General features: G+C 46.3%; 2 protein-coding genes across 3 annotated transcripts in view; both read right to left on the bottom strand.

Moving 5' to 3' along the window:
• NIPAL4 (NIPA like domain containing 4) lies at positions 1 to 7,780 on the bottom strand (the record flags this gene model as incomplete). Its single annotated transcript, XM_084268733.1, has 6 exons — positions 1 to 693; positions 796 to 956; positions 2,074 to 2,164; positions 3,207 to 3,263; positions 5,858 to 6,106; positions 7,744 to 7,780. 6 exons carry the CDS (start codon positions 7,778 to 7,780, stop codon positions 89 to 91), a joined length of 1,200 nt encoding a protein of 399 aa, XP_084124859.1. The 3' UTR covers positions 1 to 88.
• Positions 7,781 to 16,957: 9,177 nt separating this feature from the next.
• The window catches only part of CYFIP2 (cytoplasmic FMR1 interacting protein 2), a gene marked incomplete at both ends in the record, with an annotated part of 42,969 nt that continues 33,548 nt past the window's right edge, over positions 16,958 to 26,378 (bottom strand). For both annotated transcript variants that reach the window (XM_084268852.1, XM_084268853.1), the window contains 6 exons: positions 16,958 to 17,125; positions 17,690 to 17,837; positions 18,326 to 18,564; positions 22,482 to 22,576; positions 23,091 to 23,163; positions 26,126 to 26,256. In XM_084268852.1, coding sequence (XP_084124978.1) covers positions 16,958 to 17,125; positions 17,690 to 17,837; positions 18,326 to 18,564; positions 22,482 to 22,576; positions 23,091 to 23,163; positions 26,126 to 26,256 — 854 coding nt within the window. The remainder of the gene's footprint in view (positions 17,126 to 17,689; positions 17,838 to 18,325; positions 18,565 to 22,481; positions 22,577 to 23,090; positions 23,164 to 26,125; positions 26,257 to 26,378) is intronic.

Raw genomic sequence — 26,378 nt, 5'->3', positions numbered from 1 at the left:
TGCTTTTCCTTTTTAAAATTCCTCGCTAGCATCTGGAATATTGACATTAACCCATTCACCCACCCTCCAGACCCTCACATATAATGTGTTAGGTGTAAATCATGAATACTTTTGGTTTATCCTCTGGAGCGATGCTGGAGTTGTCCACCTCTATCAGGATGTTCTTGTCGTCCCGGGTGACTGGCCCTTGCTGTCCACTCTGGAGGACCTGTGGTAGATTCCCTAAACTGACATCCATGTCTTTGAAGGCATGAAGTAAAAACACCCCCAAAATGATGGTGAGAAAGCCACAAACTGTCCCAATGATGTCCACTACAGTCATGGAGACCCACTCCTTAAAGAGGATGATGGAAGTTGTGATGACGATGGTGGTGAAGAGCACATAGTAGATGGGAAACACCAAAGATGTGTTGAAAATATCTAGAGACTTATTGAGGTAGTTAATTTGTGTAGTGATGGATGCCACCAGTATGATGACTAGGATCCATGTCAACGGGTGCTGCAGCACGGGCCGGCCAGCAAAGAAGCCCTTGATGGCAATACCTAGACCCTTAACTGACGACACGGAGAAGGCACCGATAACGGAGCAGATGGTGAGGTAGATGAGGATGTTGCTCTGACCATAGCGGGGTGAGAGGTAGAAGATGAAGAGGAAGCAGAGTGCCAAGAGGATCCCAGCATAAGCGAGAAAACCTGGAAGAGGAAAAAAATATCTCAACACTGATCAGCAGGGACTGGGGACAGAGCAGTACACACTGCCCAGCCCCAGGAGAGACAGCACCTCCTCCTGCGTACCTGGCTCTTTCAGCTTAGAAGACATTTCATCCAGAGTGGTGACCTCCTCATCCTCTGGGGCATGTATCACCATCACAGTGCTGCCCACAAGGCTCAGCATGCAGCCCAGCTTTCCCAGCAGGTTGAGCCGTTCCCCAAGCAAATACGAAGACAGGATGGCACTGCACAAGACAAAGAAATGTCAGCTGGTGCTTTAAAGTCTCTTAAAGAAGGAAGAGCAGCTCATGTAAGGTTAAAAATGCCTTTGTATCACACAAGAGCACAAATCTGGAGTAAATTTGTTGGATTCCAGCATGTTAGTACACAATCACGTTATAGCTACTGACAGCTGAACCTGCAGAGATGCAGGTGTGGTTTGTAGCTCACAGCTCGGGTATCAACAAGGTGAAAAAATACTGAGTGTCTTAGCACATCTTCAGAAATATTTTCAAGGTCTCCAGGTTCACTCATGAGCTGTTGGGCATTATGAAGCCTTTAGTGCTTCAAGGAAGCACAAAATGACTTCAAGGACCAGTGTACAGAGAAACAGAAAAAAACAACTACCTGACAATAAAAGAGTTACATTAATTTTAACTCAATTGTGAGACCTGCTAATCCCCAGAGAAACTCTGGAGGTACTGGGGCCATGGATATATCTACAAAACCATCTAGTTGTCCATAAAAACTTAGTGCAGGACACCAGAGTAGTCCCAACTCTCAGTTTGCTGATGCATTTCCCAATAACAATCCTTCTGTAAAACCCTCAGTACCTGGAGTCAGGTATTTTGATGTGAATCTCCTTTTTAAAAGTAATAATAAAAAAGGGTTTTCAGCCCTTTTGGCAGCATACAGAAGTATGAAACCACAATATCAGAGCACTCTAGAAGCCCAGAGAATAAAAGGTAAGTGAAAGACAGTTTAAAAACAAGCTTGGTGGTTTTGACCCTTTCAGATTTTCAATGCTGCTCACTACAAAATCAAACCAAACAAACCTGCAACCTTGAACTGGCTAAAGAGCTGGATTAAGGAAGGAAGTAACGCTGGTGTTTACAATAATCTAACCTGAGGTGTATGTGGCTGCTCTCATGCAGCATTTCCAGAAGGGCATCCTACTCAATTCCAAGGTTTTCAAATCACCCCCCAAATGACAACTCTTACAGCATTTTTTTAGAAAGCTCTGGCACATTTTTTCCTTTCAGCAGAATAAATCATCTTTGCATCACTTCAAGTCTTTCTGTCTTACAAGACAAACAGGCAAATATAAAAAGGCAAATTGCAAACTATAGACACGTAAATCACCTTATGAGCACACTCAGAGCCCCCAGAGGCGTGACAATAGTTGCAGGAGCAAAGGCATAGGCGGCAAAGTTGGCAGCTTCCCCTCCACCCACTAAAGAAACACAAGAGAAATAAATACCAGTGAGTTATAGGATACTTTTTGCACTGTTTCTTGTGGCCTCACAAATTAACAAGACATCAGTTTGAGAGTGGGCTTTATTATGGGGGCGAGGGGGAGTCTCGTGCTGCTTCTGAACAGGATGAGGTAGTGGATGAAAAGCTCCATGTTAGAAATTAATGCAAGGAGGGAAGGGTCCCTTAAGCCTCACACCTGCTGGGGGAAGGGCTGGGGGTGCCAGGTCTTGGCCATGCTGCAGCTGCCCCTAAGAACTCATTAGGGCAGCTGTGATGTGTTGAGGCTAATGAGGGAAGGGCGGGCAGTTGGGAGCTTTAGTGCTGGGAGGTTACTCTTTGCCTACAAGGTATTATCTTGGGGCTGTGGTGGTATCCTCTGGCTGAGCTGGCCTTGTCTCCTGAGCAGTGAGTATTATGTCCTTGCTTGTGGGTTGTGTTATGGTGGTTGTTGAGCAGGAGCTGCAAGGGCAGCGCAAAGTGAGGGCACCTTTTGCTGTGGCAGTGATGAAAGACAGAAAAGACTGCTCTGGAAAACCTTTTGAGATATTGGCTGCTCTCTGTGAAGCTTTGAGTCCAATTTGAGAGGATACTGTAACATTGCAGCATGGAAAAAAAAAGATTTAAGACTTGATTAAAGGAAAATGAGTTTTCCTCGAGACAGGAGCTGCTACTGATGCGCTGTTAGGTCCCCTGCGCTGCAGCTGTAGTCCCTGAGTCCCCAGGCATGCATGGGAGGCTGCTTGCTGGGTATGGGGCAGGCTAGCCAGCTGCCTGACTAAAACCTGGCTTCTTGTCCTTTTGATGGGGTAAAACTGAGCTAGCACAGTCCTACCAGTCCTGTGGGAGGATGCTGAGGGATGTCCTGTGTGGCTCGCTGCCTCTGCTCTCCTCAAGGTACCGGTGGTGAACTTGCCAGAAAAAGGGCTTTAAGCCCATCAGGTGCTGGGCTTGCTCCACACCTGATTCACAGGGACAGACCCTGGAAGAACTGCAAGCCCATGGAAACAGCTTCTACTTACTGGTTAATAAGCCAGCCCACCAGAGCCAGTCCTTCAGGTAGCCGTGACCTCCATCTCCTGTGGAAACAAAGTACATAGATATCAGCAACCGTTTTCTTTGGAGTAAGAGATGAGAAATGTCTCTTTGGAGAGGAATAAGAAGGGGAACAATGTGACAAACAGCCTGGAAGGACAGAATATGCAGATGTGCCATCCTACATAGTCATGGGATTAACTGGAGCTGGCACTTAGGACTGGACAATGCAAATACAATAAAAGCAGTTGTTTAATCCTGGGTGGCAATGGGAATTGCACCTGCTGCCCCAAACCCACAGATGTTATCAGCTCCTGCTGCCTTTTAGCCCTGGGAATTGTGGTCATCCTTGCTGGTTTGTCAGGGAGCATCAGCCCCTAAACCTGGCAGTGAACACCCCAACTGAGCTTCCATGGACTGGTCATGTTTTGCCTTGCATGTTCCACTTGCCCATTTGTTATGGGATATTCCTGGAATGGAGGGATGAGGAATGGCAGGGGCTGCTCTGTGCTTGGTGCCCCCCACCCAAAGTCCGATCCCTGGGATCCTGCCTATGGAGAGCCTGTGCTTCACCTCACGTTGTACCAGCTTGCTGTGGAGTCTTGCACGTGGCACTAAGGTAAGGCCATGAGTTTTTCTAAACCCAGCTCAAGGGGGATTTACAGCAGTGAAAGGTGAAGGGGAGGAGGAAATTGTTTTGCTGCTCTGTGCAGGCATGTGGGGTCTTAGTTTGTGTTGCTGTGTGGTTGTGGTGAAGGCTTCCTGCCTCCTGTCCCAGAAGCTATCTGCTCCTTTTACGTGCTGCCTTGTATCGTAGTTGTATTGCACAGGCTCAGCCTGAACTGCCAGGAATCCTCATGCTAACATCATGCAGAGCAGTCGCTACAGAACTGTTCCTAGTAAAAAATGATTCCTGACATTGGAACAGCATGATGAAAGACAATGTGCATATCAGTGATGAAACATGGACATACTGTCCAGCTCTGGCCTTACCCCCCAAGCTGTCAGGTGTAAAGAGCTTAAGCCTGCTGACGTTGTGACCCCTGATTTCAGTGGGTCACAGAGGGCCCATGTTTTGGTGAGCGTGACCTGAGCAGAGCTGTCAATAACATGGTGTCTGACCTGCCTTGGAGAAACGTGATATGCTTGGATAGCAGGGGTGAAACACTGGAACTGAGTGATTAAGGGGTAATATCGGAGAAGGGGGAATGAGGAGGCAGACAGGAATTTGCTAGAATTCATCCTCTTCTGGTTCCTTGAGCTGACAAGTGCTCAAGTTCAAATGTTATGCTTTGGTGTTCCTTTAGAAATTGCTGAGTTGTTTGAGGCTTTTGTTGTTGCTGCGAATTTCTGTCATTAATCTCTAATTCCTGGTTAAGCATCCTGAAAAATAGGGAGGGGTTTGCTCTTGTTTCACATGCTTGGCTCTGTTATGGGAGGAGTTTGTGGAGGGGAGGAAGAAAGATGACATCTACAACTGAAACAATACCAGTATTTCGTTGTGCAAATATAAGGTGAAAAGCAAACCCATGTGAGCTCAGCAGCCAGCCTAATGGCAGGGGATGGAGGGGGGGGCTTGAGACTGGCCTGTGGCTCAGGCACTGCTGGTGGCTTTGCTGCTCACCTGCTGGTTGGCTCTGTGTGATCGCTTCATCATTTCATGCCTCTGTGCCCTCATATGGGGGCACAATAAAATGAGGACGGTGATACCGACTTCCGTTGTAAAATGATTTAAGGATTGTTCCCAGCCCAGAACTGGGAAGCAGTAGTATGTTAATTATAATTATTCTGTTTTGTAGTTATGCAATTAGGTCAGCTGTCAGGTAGGACGCTGCTGCTAGAACAAATGTTTGTAGTATGGATGGGATGTGTCCAATTCTGTGGTTGGCTGTGCTCCTCCCTCTTTCCCATCCATATATATGTGCATATAAACACACACTCCTCGCCCTAAGAGCTCGGTGCCAGGGGAAAGTTATCTGCACGTTGTTGAGCAACATACCTAAGCATCCTTTCTGAAAACCACAAGCAGAGCTCACCCAGATGGCAGGTGTGCAGTTCTGCATGAATAAACCTCTCTTTCTGATGTGACTGAAGGACATGGGGCTGCATCTTTGTCTCGGTGACTTGGTGGCAAAGCTGCCTAGTGTGTCGATAGGATCAAGAATGGGGTCATGGAGCCATGCTGTTCTGTTCCAGTCTCTGGCACAGGGATGACTTGCACCTTTGTGCACAGGGGCATATTTCAAAGAGTTTTCAACTCTCTGCTTCCTCCTGGCCTCACACTTTCCCCCTGAAAAGCTGTGATGGGGATGTATTATTCTTCTGGTGGGGGCACATCTGTTCCCACAGTGTGTGTGACTGGTTTGAGGTGCAAGGCATATGAATGCTGCTTTTAGCAGAGCACTTCCAGTGAAGGCTTCTGTAAACTAGCTCCTCAGCTCCAGTACAGCACTACCCCGAGTCTCACATGCAAACATGTGTGCAGAAGAGGTCTGTCTTACATTCCTGATGGAAAACTGACATTTTCAGTTCCCCCCCCCCCCCCCAAAGAACTCAAGTTTGTCAGCTGTGAATTTCTGTCATTAATCTCTAATTCCTGGTTAAGCATCCTGAAAAATAGCCTCCACAAAAGCCTTACCTGCCCTCGTGCCTCCCTTCTCCACCAGCCGCAGCAGCCCCTTCTTCTTTAGGATGACGCTGCTTCCGATGAGGAAGCTGGAGAAGACAGCCAAGCCCAGGCCAATGTAGAATCCATAACTGCTTTCCAGACGAGTTACCCAGAAGTCATCTGAAGTCGCGTTGTCCTGGACAATGTCAGCTGGGTCAGCATCGCCGATCACCCGGCACACGACCCGATGGGAAAGGCATGAAAGGGTGACCAGAGACCCTGTGAGACCACCGTGGAGATAAAACATCAAATTACTGACAAAATAGTGCCTCTATTGCTCTTTGGGCTCATTCAGATGTCTCCCTGAAGAGCCACTTGTGCAGCTTCCCAAAAAAAGCACATATCCACCAGCTCCTAGAAACTCAAGAAGCCTCTTGACTCACATGTGGAAATGGCAAGCAGCAGACTTGTGGAGTGCAGTTCAAGCAGCTCATTGGCATTGTGTCTGCCAGGCTATACAATGAACTTGAAGGCTGTGAGGACCACTAGAATGTTGTACTTTGAATTTCCAAATATCTATGCCATAGTGTCTCCACCAAACACCAAGTTTATGAGTTTGCGCCACACCTTATCAACACTCAGCCTTGTTGATTCAAAGGCTTTGGTGCTTTCCAGACAACTAATCCTTGCATCTGCCAGCTTGTCTGTAGCTTACAGCTTTGGGTTTAATGTGGAGTGATGTCTGTATATTGTAGCTGTGCATCAGTTCCAGCTCTGTGTAGTGAGGAGTGCCATGGGACTATCATAAGACAATAGGCTTGTTCTGGACCAAAGTTTCATCTATATGTTGCTCCTCCTGTCTAATGGTTTTTATTCTAGTTATTGGTAGAGTTTCTGAGCGCTTGTAAAGCATGCCAAGTCCTGCCAGTGTGGAAGGACTGCGAGCAGGCACAGCTTTCTGCTCCTAACACCAGAAGCGCTAAGGGCCTGTGTCTGCAGCCAAGGTGTGTTGCTGTGTGTGGGTGGAAAACTGCTGAGTTTCTGCTTACCCTCACGCTCCTACCACACCCAGCACATCTTTCTATTGCAATCTTCACTCCGAGTGTAGTAAGGACAATGTGACTGCCGCAGTGGGGAGCGCAGCAGCCAGGTGGGGTGTCACAAAACTCCCTTTGTACTACAAAAACGTTCATATTTCTGCCTGAAGTCCTGTAGGATTTATGGAGCAAGTTCTTGTGTGGCTGTAGGCAGAGGTGTATGACAGCTGAACTGCCTGCAGTACTGCTGGCAGCCTGGGTCGGGATCCCACCTTTTTCCTGAACAGAAAGTCTGGCTTAGACCTTCTGTAGCTGCACCCCGTGTCCCCTGCACGTGTGGCTGAGGATTAGTGGCTCTCTGGATCAGTTTCCAAAGCTTCCCTCAGAGGTTCCGTCCCTACTAGAAAAGCTCCATTGGCTGTCGGAATGTTCCTGGGGAACAGGGGCACCGTCCTGCCGCCTCGGCTGGGGAAAAGCCTCTGCTGTGTGTTACCAGGCACAAGCATAAGGCGGAGGGACGTGGGGGTTGCCGGCTCGATCGGGCAATCTTTAAAGAGAACCTGTCCACACTCCAAGCCTCGCTTCTCCGTGAGGCTGGGGCCGGGCAGTACTTGCCGCTGGCAGTGCAGGCTCGGTGGGGCTTGTGGATAGAGCGAGTTTCCCTACTCCTCTATAGACCTCAGAGTAAAGGGAAAGAAACCCCAAACCCAGAAGAACAGCGGAGCGACAGAGCAGCCCCAAAGCCGGGAGGGAGGAAAAGGCCATGGGGTGCAGCCCCCTCCCTGGGACCCTCCCGCCGCTGGAGCGGGGCAGTTAGGGCTGAGCCCGGGGCTTGTCCCGCTCCCCCCGCGCTGCTGGACCGGGCCGGGGTGCACCCACCGTTGCTGCAGCTGCTGTTCGCCTCCAGCGGCTCCATCTCCTCCGTCCTCCGCGCAGCTCAGAGCATCCTGGCGCCGAGGGCAGAAGCCGCTGCTGGCGGGACTGGGCAGGGCTGGGCCGGGCTGGCAGCACGGCTTCCCGCACGGCTCCTCCTCCGAGACGGGGCTGGCCCGTGGCAGAGCTCGGTGCAACGGCAGCAGGTGCCCGAGCACCCCCCTTGAGCGCTGCTCTGGGCGAGCCGCCGGCCCCGCTGCTGCCCCGGCCCCGTGTCCCTGCTCGGGGCCGGAGGGGAGAGGAGGAGGGCATGGTGGGGGCAGCGAGGGGTTCGACAGCCCTTGTACAGATCCGGGGGCTCCCCTGCCTCGTCCCGGACAGGGATTTCTCCTCTGGAGTGTGTTTTTCTTCTTGCAGAGGTTGGGAGAAGGTGCTGAGGAACAGAAGGCTGCGGTTCCACTTGCCTGGTGCATGAGCCCGGCTGCAGGAGCTGAGCAGAGGGGCCCTGGGCACACACAGCAAAGCTGAGAGCTTTAAACATGCAGAGAGAGTGGTGGGACAAATTAATAGCAAACAAGTGAAATTAAATCCTGAGCAGTGGTTGTACTCCTGAAAATATTTTCCCTTGCTGAAAGTCTGTAGCTGCAGTCACTAAAGCAGGGGGGCATTGCAGAAAGTGTCCTGTGGCTTCAAGTGCTGGTGTGTGTTATTCCCCCCCTAGCACTGCAGCCCTGTGCGGGAGGTTGTAAAGCAAAGTCTGGGGGTGCTGAGAAACATGTAGAGGTCTAGGGAAGGAGTTTATATCCTAGAAATTTTGCAGCTGGTGAGGGATTCTCTGTGTCACGCACTCGCTGTACAAAGGCATGTTCTCTGCTCAAGGTCAGGCTAAATTTTGTTAATAGATGCTCCTGACTTTCGAGATGTAGTGGGAAAGGCCCTGCTCCAGGCAAAGGTGTGCTTGAGAAATAAATGTAAACAAAGATGAGTGTGTAATGACAAGGGCACTCTTGTGCTATGAAGTGTTGTGTAAAAGGAGATCAGAGACCCAGAATGCAATTTCACCACCAGCAGCAGCTGTGATTTAAGTCTTAGGTGCCTCTGTGCTGATTTGCAGCTCCAAGAAAGTCAGCTCTAGCCCATGGGCTCCTCCATCACTTTAATTTTACACCCTTTTATTTTGTCACTCTTTAGTTGCAGGTCTCACTCTGCTGCATGGTTCAGCCTGTACTATAGATCAGGGGCTGTAGCTTCTCTATCAACTCAGTGTTGCGGAGCTTGTTGCACACCAGCATTTTGCTTTCGTCCTCATCCTCCTCTGCTGATGTCCTCTCTTCCTGCACAGTGACCCTGTGTACACAGAAACCTCTTGCCAATACAAAACCCCTTTTGTTGCAGCAGGAGCCATTAACCAGATCTCACAGTAGGTCAGCAGAGATAAGTAAAACCAACAGTGAAACCAATGGCTGTTCTTCAGCCAGCCCACATTTATTGGTAGAAATGGGATCTGTCGTGAGGCAATATAAAGCTATAAGATATGCAGCATCTGAATAGGTCTGAAAATTTGCTTTTCCCTCCCCCATAAAATATATTACCTGTTACTAGAGAAATTGTCCTTAGACCATGAAACTGCAGCATTGCTAGCACTGTGTGTGTGTCTCCTTCACTCCTTGCTTCATCAGTCACAGACCAGCAGGTCACTGGGACTGTGCCAGCCAAATCCCATGTCCTTCCCTTTATCACAGGAGCACTTGATAATCAATCCAAGTCGTGTGGCAGTGGGGTTTGATGAGGGAAACGAAACGTGTGCTGATTTATCGGTGATCTGGGAGTAACTTCTGCTGCTGTTATATATTATGCAGGCAGAAGGCACCCTGGGCATGAAAAGGATAGCAGGATTTGACCTTTATTTAGTAATTATACTCCCTGATGCCAGCTAAGAGCTATTTGTGCAGTGTGTGAATATGAGGCTGATTGGAGAAGCTGAGGTGATGGTGGAGCAGGACAAGTGGTGTGTATTTGCAGTACCAACTTCCTGCAGCTGGCTGGGGGAATTCGTGTCCCCTGCCACCTCCCAGGATGCTCTACCTACTTGCTCTGCCTGCTCAGAGGCACTGTGGGGCTCTTCCCTTTGCTGGACCTTCTCTGACACCCCAAGGTCTTCCTCGTAGCTGGGGAATTCTAATGGTGGTGGTGTTATTGGTAGTTAAACTGCATCCAGTATAATTTCCAAGCCTTTGTGGATGAGCGTTGTGGACATCTGTGCAGAGCACAGCTCCCCAAAGCACACAGATGTTTGGGAGGGAGCAAAGGTCTATAGAAGGGATCTGGGGTTAAAATAATCTTTGTCATGGTGCAGCTTCATAAATTACTGACACAGTAGAGGGGGTGGTGCAGTCAAACGCAACAGGCACTTTGGACCACAGCTTTACCTTCCCCTGTCAGCTTGATTTCCTGAAGGAAAGGGCTAATGGGACCACATACACTTGCATTTATCTACTGCTCTTCATCCCCAAAGATACTTGACCCCATGGGCCACTTTTGCCAGATTTGGCAAGGGGTGAGATCTCCAAGAGAAGCTGTTCTCAATTCTGGGAAGAGGGGACACGCAGCCCTAAAGAAGGGCATGTCGCAGCATGACCTGATGCTATTGGGTACCAGGGAAGGAGCGTGCCTGACTGTCAGCACCGTGGGAGAAGCTTCAGTCAGATCTTGCAATCAACCACGGGATACGAGTGTGTCATGTATTTCTTTATCTGTGGTGCAGGGGCTGTGGGGGTGTGGTATATAAAACCACTAACTCACAGGAGTTGCAGTTGATGGATTTAGCAAGGCTGTGTACAGCAATATGGGAGTTAAAAGTCAGGTAGGATTGGCATGGAATTGCCTACTATGGTGAGTCAAGGGCAAGTTCTGACTGATAACAATAAACCAGGGATGCAACCACTGCCTCTGCTATTGGTTCATATCCTCATTTTAATGGGAAGGCTGTAATTAAGGGAATTCAGCTCCAAGCTATGACATCACTGGTTGATACTCCCATCAGATGTTTCCTTAAAAATAGCTCATCAGAAATCAGGGAGTCTTCCTTAGCAACTCATCTTCTAACAATGCAGCTCCTCCTGAAATACTGGTTTCCGGGCCAAAAACCTTGACTGGAATCCAGAGAGTAGAGCAAGACAACTTTGCATGCAAATAACCTCTGTAGCAACATCAAAAGCCTTTTCTTTCCCCTGCTCTTTTCTGCTCACCTCTTCTGGTCTGGAAAAAATGATGGAAAAATACTGGGTATAAATTGCCCTATGTTACAAATGATGGTGGAATTCTCCTGCTAACAGGTGATAGAAACTTTTGCCCTTGGTAGTCTGCTAGGCACCACTCCTGTGGAAACTTTCAGAAGAGTTGTAATATTCTGCTATGGCTTTGTATAGTTTGAGGGCTACAAGGAACCATTAGCTGCTTCAGAGAGGGTAAATCCTCTGTCTCTGACAATGACCTGATTGTCTAGGGGTTAAGGGAATTGTCTGGTGTTCAGGTGATTGAAGCACTACATGAAAGGATGCTCAAAGCTTGAAAGACTGGACTTTGCTGAACAGACAGACTTTAAGTCTGCCTACATCAAGGTAACTCTGCAGTCGCTGAGGATGTAATTTCGTGTTGTCAGAGTTAGAAAACACCACCAATGTGGAGAGTTCCCAAGCCAGTCACAGCCGTGGTGGGTTCCCACCCTTGTTGTACCATGTTTGGTACATGCAGAACAGGAGTGGTGGATGTTCAGAGGGCAACAGAGACCCTAATAGATCAGAGCTGCAGTGGGTGCCAGGAGGTGAAGTGACCATGTAATCAGCAGATTGATTGTTTGCAGAGCTCTTATCTGCCAGGTGTTTGCATCAGAATTCTAAACCAAGCAAAACTAGATGTGAAAGGCACTCCTGGCTTGCAGAAGGGGTCACAGAAAGGGTCATTTTGCTATGCTTTTGAAAGAATAAAACAATCATTAATGAACTGTTCTTTGCATTGCTGAAATCCCTTCAATCTGAAGATACTTAAGAGGCATCAGGAAGAAGAAAGATGTGGGCTTCTATCTTTGATGCTGGTCTCTTATAGTTGGGTGTGCCAAGTTCAGACTCTTGAACCCTGATAATCAAAGTATTGCCTCTGGCTCCAGGGAAAGCTGTACAGCCTGTGAGCTCTCAACACTTTTTAGGGCTGGTGTTAGTACTGGGATGTCCACAAGACAGCAACTAAAATCAGTGGAAAAACAAAGAAATATTGATGGAGGAAAGGATGAAAACCAAGCAACCTGCCTAGGATCAGTGGCAGAGTCAGGAGGAAAATGCTCCTCTCTGCCCATTGCAGAACCATGTTGAAATCAGTAAACATTGGGCAACTTTCAACTGTCAGGCAAATCCAGGGCAGCATGTTGCACAGAGAGCTGCAGGCACATCATGTGCCCTGTGACTTAAAGCACATCAGAAAGATCAACAGGGCTGCCTGGTCATGGTCCACTTCCAGTTGTGAATCTAAAGAATCACTGTATTTTCATTCCTCTTAAGCTTTTCCCATGAGGAAACCTTGGGAAGAAGCTCTGAAAGGGAACATCAGTTACAGTGTTTTGTCTAGAGCTGATAGCTGGTGAAGTGCAAGGTGCTCCCACTGCCACAGATCCAGGACAGTTGTTTCACCCTAATTCCTTCGCTCCCAGAAGGTCCTTTCCCCTCAGTTCCCACTGCTGGCTTCTCCCTGGATGCTTGTAACACAAATCTAAGAATGGGTGCAAGTGGAGATTTGGAAATAAATAGCAAGGAGAGTCTCCTGGAATAAAAGACCCCTATTAAATTGACAAGGCTGTGGTAATGAGAGGAAATTAACTCCTTGGTTTAGTTTTGGGTAGGACCCGTCATACTCTATTAAAAAAAATATCATTTTCCCTCCCTCAAGCCCTCTTATTCTAAACCAAGTTTTCAAATGAAAATTTATTGTGGAAAGACTTTTTGTCAAAAATCAACTTTCTGATAGGATAATTTGTGTGCTTGCTTTGGTGTTGCCTACACAGCTTATTTTTTTCCCCTTTGGTTTTGAAGTTAGGCTTTTTTTCCTCAGTAAAATGCTGCCATTATTCCTCTTGGCTTTTTCTTTATGCCAGGTGCAATCAAAGGCTCTCCCCAAATAATTGTTACCACAATAATAATGACACCTGAGGGTAAAGTCTGCCCATTTCATCAATGAGCCCAATTTTTATTTCTTTTAATCACAAAAGTCATCCCACATTTGTTGTACACACTGTTGGTTGCTGTGTCACGGGACATATCACCATGTACCAGATGCTTTGCTCTTGCAGAAGCATTTTCTAATGGAGATGGAAGCTTCTGTTAGCTGAATTTTAGAACAACAGCAAAAAATAATAATACAAACCCAAAATATCATCTTCAGCTGCATAGCAAATATGGATCAAAAATTTAACACCGTATCAGATCACGAGCGTAAATATACCTCACCATAAATAAAATTCATTGTACAAAATAACTCAAGCAGCTTTTCATACAAATATGGTACATTTGACAAGAGTTTTTGAGAATATTTTCTTGTGGTTTTTTTTTTTTTTACACCTTCAATTTGTTTTACTTTTGTTCTCAAACACACATGAACCTACTGGACTGGAGTAATGCAGGAGAAAAAGGACTAACGTGTTCAATGCTAATAAGTGCTGTCAGGGTTTAAAAGGAAAACCATTGAAGTGCTGAGCTTGAAGTAGTTTGCTTCCCCTTTCTATTGTCTCACTGAAAGTCAAGTGTAGCATCATCCAAGCAAGGAGTGTGCACTGCCAATAATAACATTTTATAATGTCAGAGCCGGAGGGAACATTAAAATAACCTTGTCTGACTTCATGACACAGGCCATCCTTCCCTGCCCCCACCCCGTAATTCCTGTTTCCAGCCAACAACTTGTCTTTGAAGTAGATATTCCAAATGGTGGCTTGTAAATCCCAGGGAGTTTGCAGGCTACTTCAGAGTAAGTGGGGAAACATAGGTAAAAAAGCAAGCCAGTAGTCAGTGGACTTAAAGTATCCAGACAGGGGTCTGCATTTCCCTGGGGAAAAATAAATTAGGGGTCTGCAGACTGTAAAAGGCTGAAACTACAGGATTAGAGCATGGCTGTGAGGGAGATACCCAAATCTTGGCACAGAGCCTGCAAGCATGGAGAATATGCCCGACCCTGTGGCAATCTGTTACTATTTAGCCCTACTGTTACAAATCTGTTTCCTATTTCCATTAACAATTATGACATTAAAAAAAGGATAGGAGGAAATAAAATTCCATTTTCATGGAGCTCTTTAAAGGCCTAAGCCTGGACCTCTTTCTCATACACAATCAAGGAGGGCTACGGAACTGAAGCTAAAGACTACCTGCATCCTTTAGATAATAAAAGGACAATAACATCAAATCTCAGAAATGAAGAGCGTAAGATTATTCCTAGCTGATACCTCTTACTACTTGAGCAACAAGGCAAAACATCTGCATACACTCTACAGTCAAAAACACTTCACATTTTGTTCATGCACTTTGGACGTTTCCCTCTAAACATTTCAGCCCTCAGAGTATGACAGGATTTTGTGGTTTTGCCAGCAAATCTGAGGGCAACAAAGAGATTTCATCTACCTGATCCTTCAGGTCCACACAACTGTGTTTTGCAGGGTTTCAGAGAAATACTATGGGAAAACTACAGCAAAAGAATGCAAAGTGATATTTGTGTTTCAGTAAAGTATCTCATGACTCGCTCCAGAACTGAACAGCTGAAAACAGGCATTTCAATTCACCTTCCTGTATCCTATTTTGTGTAGGTAGCTGAGACTGGGCCGTGTGGTACAGTTCCTCCTTCTGTAGTAACGTCCTGCTCACACTGGTGTCTGAGAAGGCTCTGACATCCCATGACATGTCGGATGCAGTAGGACATTTAATTTGTGCTGTGCCCAGCGGTGGCTCTGAGAGCCAGGCAGGGACCTGAGCCACCTTTTCAGCAACACTTTCATACCAAAATAACAAGCACTTACTATTTAGGTCAGGAAAAATAGGATCTCAGTTGGATCTATTTTCCTTGTATCTTGTTTTCACAAAAAATAAAGTGCTTGATTCTCCTCTTCCTTTAAAAATATATATATCTGTAGATATCCTCACTCCAGCAGACTAGAAGTGCTGGAACATGATGGAAAACCAGAAGTGACATCCTTAGTTGAAGAGTAAATAGAGAATAGGAGTGTCATTGAGTCCCAGATGCTCTTCTGCTGCTCTTTCTCATGACACAGAGGGAACAACTCACCTTGCTGGGCTGGGTCCTTCTCTGCCACTCAAAGGTTTCAGCCAGACTTCCTGAGATTTCATTTTACTTTCAGATTACTGTGCAGCTCAACTCCCCTCCTGCAGTTTAAATGTCTGTCTCGTTAATTAAAGGAAACTCAAGGTGTGAAAATGTCCAGCACTTTTCACATGTGGAGTATTTATTGATTATCAAGGGAGTAGGTGATGAGTGTCTGGGAGAACAAATTCAGCCCACCCAGCGAGATCTCCTCTTGCTGACAGTAGTGTGGTGGCTGTTGTTTCCTAAGACAAAATACTCCAGCTGGGCCATTTCTACTAATTAATTATATGTTCCCTCCCAGAGAATAAATGCCCAGGCTCTGCCTTTTTAACATCTATAATAGCATGCAGTTTACAAGGCATGATGAATGCATGAAAGGAATGTGTATTATCACATCTGTACACTGGAACAGCCATTCTCTGCTGTGACCTGGCGAAAGCTGAGAAATTAAAGTGTTGCCAGTGGTGAGGCTAGCATCATTTTCTCTTGAAGCATGTGATTTGATGTCCTTTAACTTCAAGCACAAGCATTTGTACCACTTCAGTGACACTACTGAGAGGAAGCAGGGAAGACTATCAGTTATGAAATCCTCCTTGAAGTTCCTACTGAATTTGTTCTCAGTATCCAGGGATCTTAGATTAGCCAAGTGGGAAAAGGAAACAAAACTCCAGTATTCCCTCTGAATGCCTTTAAACCTGGGAAATTCTGGGTATTTTTTTAATGCTTATCCTGTATTTTACCTCTTCTAAACAATCACATAATTTCTGAGGGATGGGAAGTTTCCTAAGCCCTGATGATAGTCACCATTCTCTGAAGAAGGACATTTGGTCACTGTGCCACTAGAAATTCGTCTCAAGGGAAAATAACATCCCAGAACAGACACAAACTACACATCCCAGCTCTCATCCTTGGTAAACATCATGTATGTTCGAGGTAACTACTCCTGTCTCCTGTCAGGACCAGTGATTATTTCCACCCAAATTAGTATGTCCAAGAGCACATTCCTATGAATGCTGCCTCTTCTGTAGTCCTTAAGAAATCTTGCTTAGTCCATGGAAGATGTGTCTTCAGGGGAGAACCCTTTGTATTAAAATATGTGGATATCCCATGCATGGAAAATGCCTGGCATTTTCCTTTTCCCCAGCTCTCTGGAGCGCTGTGGAGTTGTTCAGCGACTAGATCATTGCTGTTTTGAAACCCTTGTGCCAAAGCTCCCTGTAAAAGATGCTAAAAAGGCCAACGACTCAGCAGAGAGCATGAAGCTAGCCCCAGGCTGGGGCGTGCTGTCATGCAAGACCAGTCTGTCACGGCTCCTCTGTGCTCATCACTTGATCCTCAGGGTGCTGCAACAGGCAATATCCTGCTTTCATCCCTTTCCCCCCCCCAGAGAGTGAATCAGGGGCTTGTCTTCAGACCCTCCTGCTCCATGGCTGCTGGCACACGTCACTGGGGGAGGTCGATTTGCCCCATTGCTTCTGCAGGGAGAGCGGACTCCTGGCACTGCGGAAACACGGAGCTCCTCCACCAGGACCCCCACATTTGGGGCTGCAATATGGCTTCAGAGTGATGTGTTCGATGGGATGATTCACAGGGAAAAAAACCAACCACCTCATGGAAGAAAAGCACATTTTGCCCGCCTGCCCCCACCCACCCCCAAGTCTGAAAGCTACAAGTAAAACCGGTCACAGGGATGGTACGGAAGAACATGCACTCAAACGGGGCCGGGTGGGAAGATGCATCCTTGTATGTGGTAAGCATACCCAGTCTTACTTTGTTGCCAGGTCTCATGCCGTCGAGTTCACCCCTCCCAGCTGTTCTGGGTTCAGTCCCTTCTCCCTTCCCAACCCACATGGGGTCAGTGTCCACACTAGCAGGTGGTGGCCAGCGACTGGTGGATTGGGGGCTGGAAGCAGCGCACGTGCTCCACTGTGGAACTGTCTGTTTCCACTGACTTCATGTACTTGTTCAGGATGGCAAAAATCTCGTTGTTCAGGATCTGGTACTTCCTGATCCTGTCGGCCATCTTCTTCAAGGGCTGGAGGGATGGTGAGGGAGAAAAACAGCAGATGAAGAGAGTCTTATGTCATCTGACCAGCTAAAAAGTACCAGTACCTCTGCCCTGCTCCTGGGAAACGTCTGCTAAAGCAAAGCAGCTATAACTCGTACCACAATTCCACTTAGCACCTCCCAGGGACTGGTGACTCACTTTGTTATAAAGTTTGATGACTCAAGACAAGACTATTAACAAGGTCAGTGAGTGGTCCTAAGTTAACCGATCTAAAGCCTAGACTCCCAACTGCTTATTGATAAAGTCACGGAGATCAAAGGATGGTTGCTTGAAATACCAGCTTCTCCTCTCGTTTCCCAACCTGAGGAAGAAGGGAAAAGCTCTGGGAGAAAAAAATATTCAATTGCTGAGCCAATTAAAACCTTGGCCTCTGCTGAGACTACAGATGGAAATCCCACAGTGAGTGTGTCCAGTCCGAATAAGATTAACACCAGGTATGAGTGTAATTTATGAGTTTGCACAAAGCAAGATAGAAAACAGAGAGACAAATGTGCTGGTGCAGGTGCTTCGAGACCTCACCCTTCCACTTACCACGTTTTTTATGATTTCATCCTTTCCATCCTGCCTCTGCACCTTCAGCAGGTGGTAGCAGAAGTCAAAGAGGTCAAAGCGCCGTTGCTGTCCAAGGAGAACAATGATGGAGCAACCTGCCCAGTTCAGACCATCTCCAAAGCACTGCCTGGAAGGAGGACAAGATGATGGGGCAGGGAGAGATGACAGGATAGAGTTAGGTAAGAGAAGTCCTAACACGGCACCAGGAACTTTCTTTGGTGAATTCCTAGGGAAATCAGATTCGGTCCTACTCCTAGAGAGTGGGTATACACCTAGAGAAAATGAACTCAGAGGAGACAGGTGGAATTACACCACGGCTGCAGGGTGCATCACAGGGCAAAATGGATGAGAACCTACCCTCTGACTTAGGTCACTGGCCCACCTACATATCTCTTTCTGCATGTCACCTTGGGCATGTCCCTTTACATTGTTCATTTTCCCAGCTGTTCACACAGAAAGCTCTCTGGGCATCTCTTTATGTCCATGCAAAACAAAAGTCCTTTGTTCCCCCTCTACCGTGGCTGAGGCTATGGCTGCAGCTGAGGGCATCTCAGGGGTTTTGCTGGTCTTGCCAGCCCATGAGCAGCGCTAGGGGCAGAGCCGTCTGACACTCACTCTGCAGTGAACTCGTTGGTGCCCACGGGGATGCAGTACACAAACTGCATGGCACTCCAGAGCCGGTGAAACTCCACGCACTCGTCCACATGCATGACCCCGTTCGTCGGGGGTGGCCCACGCCAAATTGGGTCCTGCAGGTAGCTCCGAATTCGTGTCAGGATGACCTCGAACATGGACAGGCCGCAGCACAACCGCTCCTTGGTCAGCAAGTCACCCTCCCGGGCGATGGCTATTTGCTGAGGAGGAGGACAACCAAAGAAACAGAAGTGACAATGTAATACAGATGGAGTCTTGCTGGACTTAATGCTTCCCCAGCTCTTTCAAAGTTGACACACATCCCATGCAAGGTCCAACCTTACCTCTGATGGCTGTTCCCATGGCACTCCCCACCAGAGCATACTCATCCCTCAAACGGAAGAAGACTTAATATTGTGCTCAATTATATTTCACCAACCTAAGTGTATTTTGAAATAACTACGTACGTCAGAGAACAAAAGTTGAAGGCAAAGCTCTGATCAGAAACACTGATCCTTAATTCTGCTAGCATGGTTTTGTTCTATCAGTGCTACTCAGCATTGATGGGTTTAATTTCATAACATCTGAAGATTATGAAAATAAAAGGCAGAACAGGGACGTTTTCCTTCCCTGGACATTGCCATCATCTCTTTGAAATGTAGATAGCTTATTCCTATGGCTTTCTTGATTTCTTTCATAGATGGAACTAAACAGCTCTGAGGAAAATGAGAAGCCACTGGAACCTTAATACTGGAAAACCTGTAGTTTATAAGGAAGTCAAATATTTTTTTCCAGATGTGGAAGTTTTACATGTGTAGAGAATTTCTGTGACATCTGTGCTCAGATGTACATACAAATCTGGAATGGCTCCATTGGGCAGAGTTCATTTGGGTTTTACATTAGAGGAAAATTAAGAGAGAATTGACTTCATTTCAGCCCCACAGCTCCCCTGGAGAAAAAGGAAAGGGTATTTTAAATAACCAAGTGGGGCTGGCATGGGAGCACTGACCCCACTGAACAGGGCTGGGCTGCCAGCACAGAGGTTGCTTGCTGCCCTGATGTCCTCTTAGCTGCCTCATTGCTTGCTGTTTCCAGTGGCATTATCGATGTCTCTTTGCAGTGCTGCCAAAAATAACATGGGAAATGGGAGCTGAGTGCTGTTAGAATCATGCCCGTGGAGGTGGGAGGCTCCAGCTCTGCTGTGCTCACCTGGTAGATGAGCAGCTGCCACAGCGCCCTGGCCCCACAGACAGAGCCTTTTACCCCTCTCTCCACTTTGGCAGAGGCATGCAGAGCAAACACGACATTTAATGACCCCCTGCCTAGCCCAGGGGACTTCCTGGAGCTTTAAGTAGTTTCTAAGCATTTGCTCCCTTTCCAGCTCTCCCTGTAATGCCTGATCAGAATCATAATGGGGGCTCAGAGCATCTGGTACACCAGGCAGGCATGTGTCCTGGCCAGACATGAAGAACATGAATTATGCTTGATATACTTGGGGCATCTTTATTCTAGTGTAAAAAACCATGAACATGCCTGAACATCTCCCTTCCTGACTATTAGTTTATGCTGGCAGTAAGCAAAAATTTTTAGTTTGGTGGCTATTGAAATGAGAAGCATTACAATTCCTGCTTGTGCCACAATTTCAAGGACATTCTGTAAATCTCTGATTAATTAATGTTCAACTAATAGCAAATACCAAAGGAAATCTGTAATGCTGTGCAGAAGCTGGATTGGGTCTGGGACGCCTGGATCTGTTAAATGCAGGAATGGTATCACTAGTTTCATGGCACACACTTGCATATGTTTGCTTAGCAAGTAAAGATTTATTTTACCCAGCTTGTTTTTATAGCTAAGGGCTGTATGCTTTCTCTCTCCTCACCTGCTCCAAGCTCTGCACACACTACTCTGTGATGGCAATTGGGGACACAGTAGAAGTACAGCCCTTTCACAGAGAAATGAGGTGTTAGCATTACTGTTTGCCAAGATACAGGGACAGAATAGGTACCTTTGAGAATAAATTAGTCCAATGATCTCAGTACACTGTTTCTGAAGCAATATTCTGCATCTAGAAAGGGTTGTATCTGGCTTTCAAAGGATGTGGTGCCACTCAGGTATGCACATTCAGACAAAATTTGGTTCTAAAATCCATCACCATAGGACCAGTCTTTGATACAGGACTACTACCTAGTAGATACCTAACACGGTGAAGGCAGCTGGAGAGCTATTGGTCTTGTAGCCAGATCTGCCTCACAGTCTGGGGTGGCACTGCTTTCTAAGATCAGGAGTGGAAGGGTGCTCTTGAGATGAATTGTCAAAGGATGCTACTGTGCTGGCTCAGTGATTCCCTGTGTCTTCAAAAGGCAAGGCTTCCCTCTTCCAGTGAAAAAAATCAGATGGACCAACCTTACTAAATAGCCCTACGATCAGCATTAAAAGGGAGAGGATTCCTGTAGTGAACCACTTTGACCTTGCTAGTTCTTTATGAATCACCTATCAAACAGCTGGATTCCCAATACAATACAAATTATTTACAACCAACGGGTTTTCTGCCATCACACAAATTCAGCTTGGCCCTACCTCTTCTACAGCCTGCTAACTGGCAAGGTTGTGAGCGCCGTACCCAAAGCCTGCAAACACTGACAGGTCCCCACTAGCTACAGCAGCCTCTGGCTCAGCCCTTTCACAGCACGTAACAATGTGAAATGCATAGGGCCACCTTTTGGAAGAGGCAACTTCTGTTCAGATTCTGGACAGTCACTCAAAGGCACTTATGCTTTCTGCAAGAAAAACTCCTGTATGGCCTGTGTCCAAAACTGCATTTCCAAAATGCATGTCCAAAACTGCATACAGAGCAAGCTTAGAAGCTATGAAGGCACCTAGAGAAAGTGACTCATATGTTCATTTACACCCGAGCTCAAAAAAGGTCTGGTACTCAACTGTACCTGTGTGATGCATGTTGGGAGTTTACAGAAAAATTAACTTTTAGCAGGACATGAAATACCTTTTGTTTTCATCATCATCATATCTCTGGCAGGGGTAAGCAACGAGTGGACTCTAATAGCAGATTTCAATGATGATTTTGCATGGAAAGAAGGAGAGATAGAAAGACCAACACAAAGACACAAAAACACAGAGGTGAATTCTTTTTCTCGAGTGTGTCCTTTAAAAGGAAGCCAATGGGAAGTGAGAGAAGTGTCTATGAAGTAAGACAAAGCCCTCAATTACATGGCCACATTTATTTATTTCATATGGTTTCCAATGGAGCAAAGTTCAAAATGTCCTTGATCCATCAGAAAAAAACAAGAAAAAAGATATTATCATCTCTCTGCCTGCCACAGATCTGTTACTGCCTACATCTATGTGTTTGTTCCATTCCCTTGGCAGTAGGTTACAGGAAAAGGGCATTGATTCATTAATACTTTGAATTATTTTTATCCCATCAACCCCACTAAGCAGGCAGTGGAAGTTTGGCTTTTGATATCAATGGTCCTCAAATTTTGCCCACTGCATTGATCAGTCTACAAAGATATTTTTAACAGCATTCAATATCTGCACAAAAGAGATCTTTCCCAAGCTGAGCCCCACCTCAAGAAGACACTTAAATGGAGCTGTAATTTTAAGCATGTGCTGAAGCTCTAAGCATGTGCTAGGAGGGGAACCATTCTCAGATGTATTCCTTGACAGGGATGAGCTTAAAAAATACACCACATGGCAACCTAAAATGAAATTCCCCAAAGTGATGGCAATTGGTTGAGTCAGGGACAGCCCTGCAAAGTTTCCCCTTGAACCACCCCAGAGATTCTCCATCTTTTTAAAGTGAAGAGGAAAGATTTTTTTCCAAGCTGTTCATACTGAGCTGGTTTCTAGCATGCTTGCCTTTCAGCTCCCAGCCAGCAATCCAGACTGGAGGCAGCTACACACCATCTCTGGAACCGCTCACAAATATCCCTTCAAAGTGTCTGCCAGGGCAAGGACTCTGATTTTCTTGTACAATTGATGATTTGGGAAAAAAAGAGAAAAAAAAAAAAAGGAAAAAAAAAAATAAAAGAAAGAAAAGGATCCCTGTCCCGAGGCCAAACAGGCCACCTGGGGACTGCTACCAACTTTCAACAGCCATCCCTTTCAATGAAATCCTTACCTGCGGAGTGCCCAGCCTCTCTATTAAGGGAACCAGGTGAAGTGGGGCATACTTGGCTTCGAGACGCTTCATGCGCACCTCCAAGCGTTCTCCTTCTGTCAAGCGAGCAGCAAACAGTGAAATGAGAGGAGGAAGTGGAGACCCGCAGTTTCCGCCGAGTTTGCTCAGAGCTGCCCCCCAGCAACCATCCAACGAGCCTTTGGATCAGTGAGCCAAACCGACAGCAAATGAGGAAACCAGTGATGCAGAGAAGGGAGGGATGTGCGATTGCAGTCTCAGCAGCAGCTTAAATCACACATGTCCAAAAGCATGTCCCTGTTACTGATCACTCCTGTTGAGATGGACATTTCATGCTGTCACTCTTCAAAGAGGCTGCAAAATGGCTTTAAAACCTTAAGGGAACCCCCAAACTGACTAAGGTTTCACTGTGTAACTAGGCTATAGAAAATGCACCCTTGGCATTTGCTTCCACCTGACTTTGGGCTGTATCCACTTATCTATTTGGAGGGGGAAGCAGGGCCAGAACAAACCCCCAGCAGAGATGGGAGAGAAACAGCTTCTGGGCAGAGACCTCTGAGTCTGTCCACTGCTTCCCTCTCAGCTTCTTACCTTTGATGTAGACCCTGGGCAAAATATTTTGGAAGGGAGCAGCATGCAGCAAATCACAAACTTCTTCCTGGGACTGAGGCAGGAAGAAAGAAAGATAAAGTAAGTTAAAAAATACCTACAGGGGTTGAGTGTATGGCTCAGGGACCTGGGCAACGCTACAACAATTCATGTCTACAGCACCTATTCAAATCCAACCCAGCTCAGTAGTAACTCCAGTGGTCTGAACTTAAATGAATTGAAACTGGAAGAAATGCCTCTCCACTTAAGCCAGGCAGTCTCCATAACCCAGAGACATTACTTCCTGCCTGTACAAGGCCAGAACTTTGTATTTCTTTTCTGTCCCTCTTACTAACACTGCAAGTAAGAAGAGGTAAAGAACATGAAGGTATCAGTTTCATCTCACCCTGATTTATTTTTTACAGAGAGTGCCCAGGTAGAAATTACCCTTTGGCTTAACTATTTTAGGACGTGTGCACACAAAATACGCTGCTGCGTTGCTCTACTGCAAATAGGTAATGTAATAGGTTGGTCTGAAACAATTTGGTTGTTCATATGGTGTTCTCAGCCAGTGCTGTCAGATCAGAATCCCAGTGGCACAGGCACCAGGGAGAATAATACAGAAGTCCAGAGAGGAATAACATCATGAGATGCCACCTGAGAGAATGCATGCCGATGCACTTGAGAAAAAATAATCCCAAACACAGATGCACAAGGAGGAGAAACCTAGAAATAGGCAGGTGGAGACTGAGGAGCGATGGCTGACAGTACATTGTATACGAGTCTGCAATGGGAAAGAGCAGCGAGGGAACCAAAGCTGTGTAACACAGAGGCATTGCGTCACAACAAGGCACTAGTTTGCTCCTACCAAAGTCTAGTTCTAGGACATGCTTCCAGTTCTGAGCTTACTGTGGAGATTTAGACACACTCGAAAGCAGCTCATGACAGCGCAGCAGAAGGTACTCAGGGCCAGATGGAATGACTTGGCTGGGTCTGTCTGGGATGCAGGGGTGGATACCCCACCTTCCAGCCAAGAGGACAGTGTAGCATGGAGCTGCAGGAGGCTGTACTGGCATATGGATGCTGGGATGAGAGCGAGTTTGTGGGAGTGCAGTTTGTGACACAGTGCTGGAGGGACAGGAACAGCCCGGCGTCCCTCCATGGGTACAGAGATGCTGATGCTACTGGTGTGTGCCTATCACCTTGGTTATTTTGTTTGCAAAACACTATTGGTTCCTAGATGAATGTCCTTTCACTGCTGCTTCCCTCTGATAAGAGAGCATTTTCACCGTTTGCAGCCTGCATTCACCTGATACCTGTCCCCAAATTAGCCATGTTATTAATAGATCTCCTTCCCAAGGCCCATTACCTGAATGTAAGAATTCCGCTCAGAAATTTAGTCCTAAGCAACCTCTCATTCCTCAAATTTAAACAAAAAAAGGGGGTAGAATGGAGCAGACTGCACATCTTCACTAGAGCAGCCTCTGCCAGCAAATACCACCAGCCTTAGATCATTCTGACAGCTATGAAGATAACTGCACTGTAAAAGCAATTGCTTGTGCTGCATAAGAGTTCCATTAGAGGGAAAATCTTGTTAGGTGATGGCTCCATGCATCTGACATCTTCCAGTGAGTGAGAACCAGTGCCTGCTGTGTGCAACATGGCTTTATATTCTGACTCTATTTCTGTGTGGAAGAATTTGGGAGTGGAGAGGGAGAGACTTTAGCTGGCATGGAGAGTGGGCAGATGCAGCCTTCCTAAAGGGACCCCCAAATTCTTACCATCTTCTTTTCTTTGTTTTCTGCTGTTCTAAAATACACATTTTTTGCATTGAAATGAAGGATTTCTAAAAGAAACCACCATGTTTCTTAAGTGTCCTTTTAAAGATGGGACAAAAAAGGCAAATGCAGTAGTACATCAACACTGAGATATAGGTGGCAACTCTGGTCATTCTATAAAATAAAGCCAGTGTGTGCTATACATCTCTCCAGTTTTTTTTTAATCATAAGCAACTTCTGCCCACTGAATGTGTTTGATACACCATATCAGGAGCTAAAAGTCTCTATATCTGGAGTTAAAATGGAAAGGCAAGGGCAGAAATAAACATTTTGAGGATATGCAGAGATTTTTGTTTTTCCCTGTGCTCTATAGTTGGATTTTTTAACTTTCTTCTGGTTTTGTTCTGAACAAAACTTTCTGGCTTTGCTTTGAATCTTACACTTGGGAAGTCTTTCTGAAATATTTCTGGAAAAACTCATACAACCCTTCTTAAACCGTTATGACATGAAATGTGCATTTTTAATGCAAAATTGCGTTGCTGAACGTTCCTCAGTTGTCTCTAGGACAAACTGAGAGATAAATTCATTATGAAGTAAACTAGACGATAGGAAGATGTGTGGCACTTGGTCATAGCCTTTGCCCCACACCAGAAAGGGCATCACATCAGCTGAGAGGCTGAGACTTCTGTACATGCAAAACACTTGTGCAGGGTGCAATACCAAGCTGTCACTCCAGCTAGGCTTTCAGTGAAGGAAAATCACAGGATATATATGATCAGCTTCTGAGATTTCCTTCCTGTTGGATTTCTTTATCCTTATTGCCATTAGAACCAGTATTCCATTGCACTGGCACCCCAAAAGAGCAAGGGGCTCAAATCTCCTTCTCGCTGTACAAGTATGTGTATAGAAAGGTAATGATCCCTGCCCCAAAGAGCTTACAATCTAGAAATAAGCCTCACTTGGTTTTATTTCTGAGAAGGGCAAATATGGGGTAGCTTTGGATCCAAGAATTAAATCTAGATCTTCCAGTATTCAGATTCTCCTTCAGCAATCCCAGATGTCAGTGACCGAGCACCAATGCACACCATCCCCATGGACATGCCTGTGGACCCTAGTAAGAGTCCCAGAGAGACCCTAAGCACATGAGAAGCTGGAAAGAAAACATTTCCCATACTCTTCTGCTGGAGAACCCACTTCCACTTATACTCTTGAGCTGGTAATTTCAAGTGCAATCTGTTGGTGCAGGGGGTTTTGCCTTACCAAAGCCTGCTCGATAAGGAGGCAGAAGAGAATGGCATTGCCCACTTCTCTGAGGCTCTGGAACACGTCGGTCTTCAGCTCTGCATACTCAATGATGTCCTTCAGCTGATGGTGGAAAAACTCCAGGATTCCTTAAAAGACAAGGAAGGACAGTCAGAAAAACAAGACCAGAATCACCCTCTGATGACTTGGACAAAAAACAATCAGAGGTTGGTGTTTCCTTAACTGCAAATTACAAGTTGTAGCTGTAGAG

This window comes from Gallinula chloropus (genome assembly GCF_964237585.1).
Source record: "Gallinula chloropus genome assembly, chromosome: 10".
In the NCBI taxonomy this organism is placed as follows: Eukaryota; Metazoa; Chordata; class Aves; order Gruiformes; family Rallidae; genus Gallinula; species Gallinula chloropus.
This window is presented reverse-complemented; position numbering and strand designations above follow the sequence as displayed.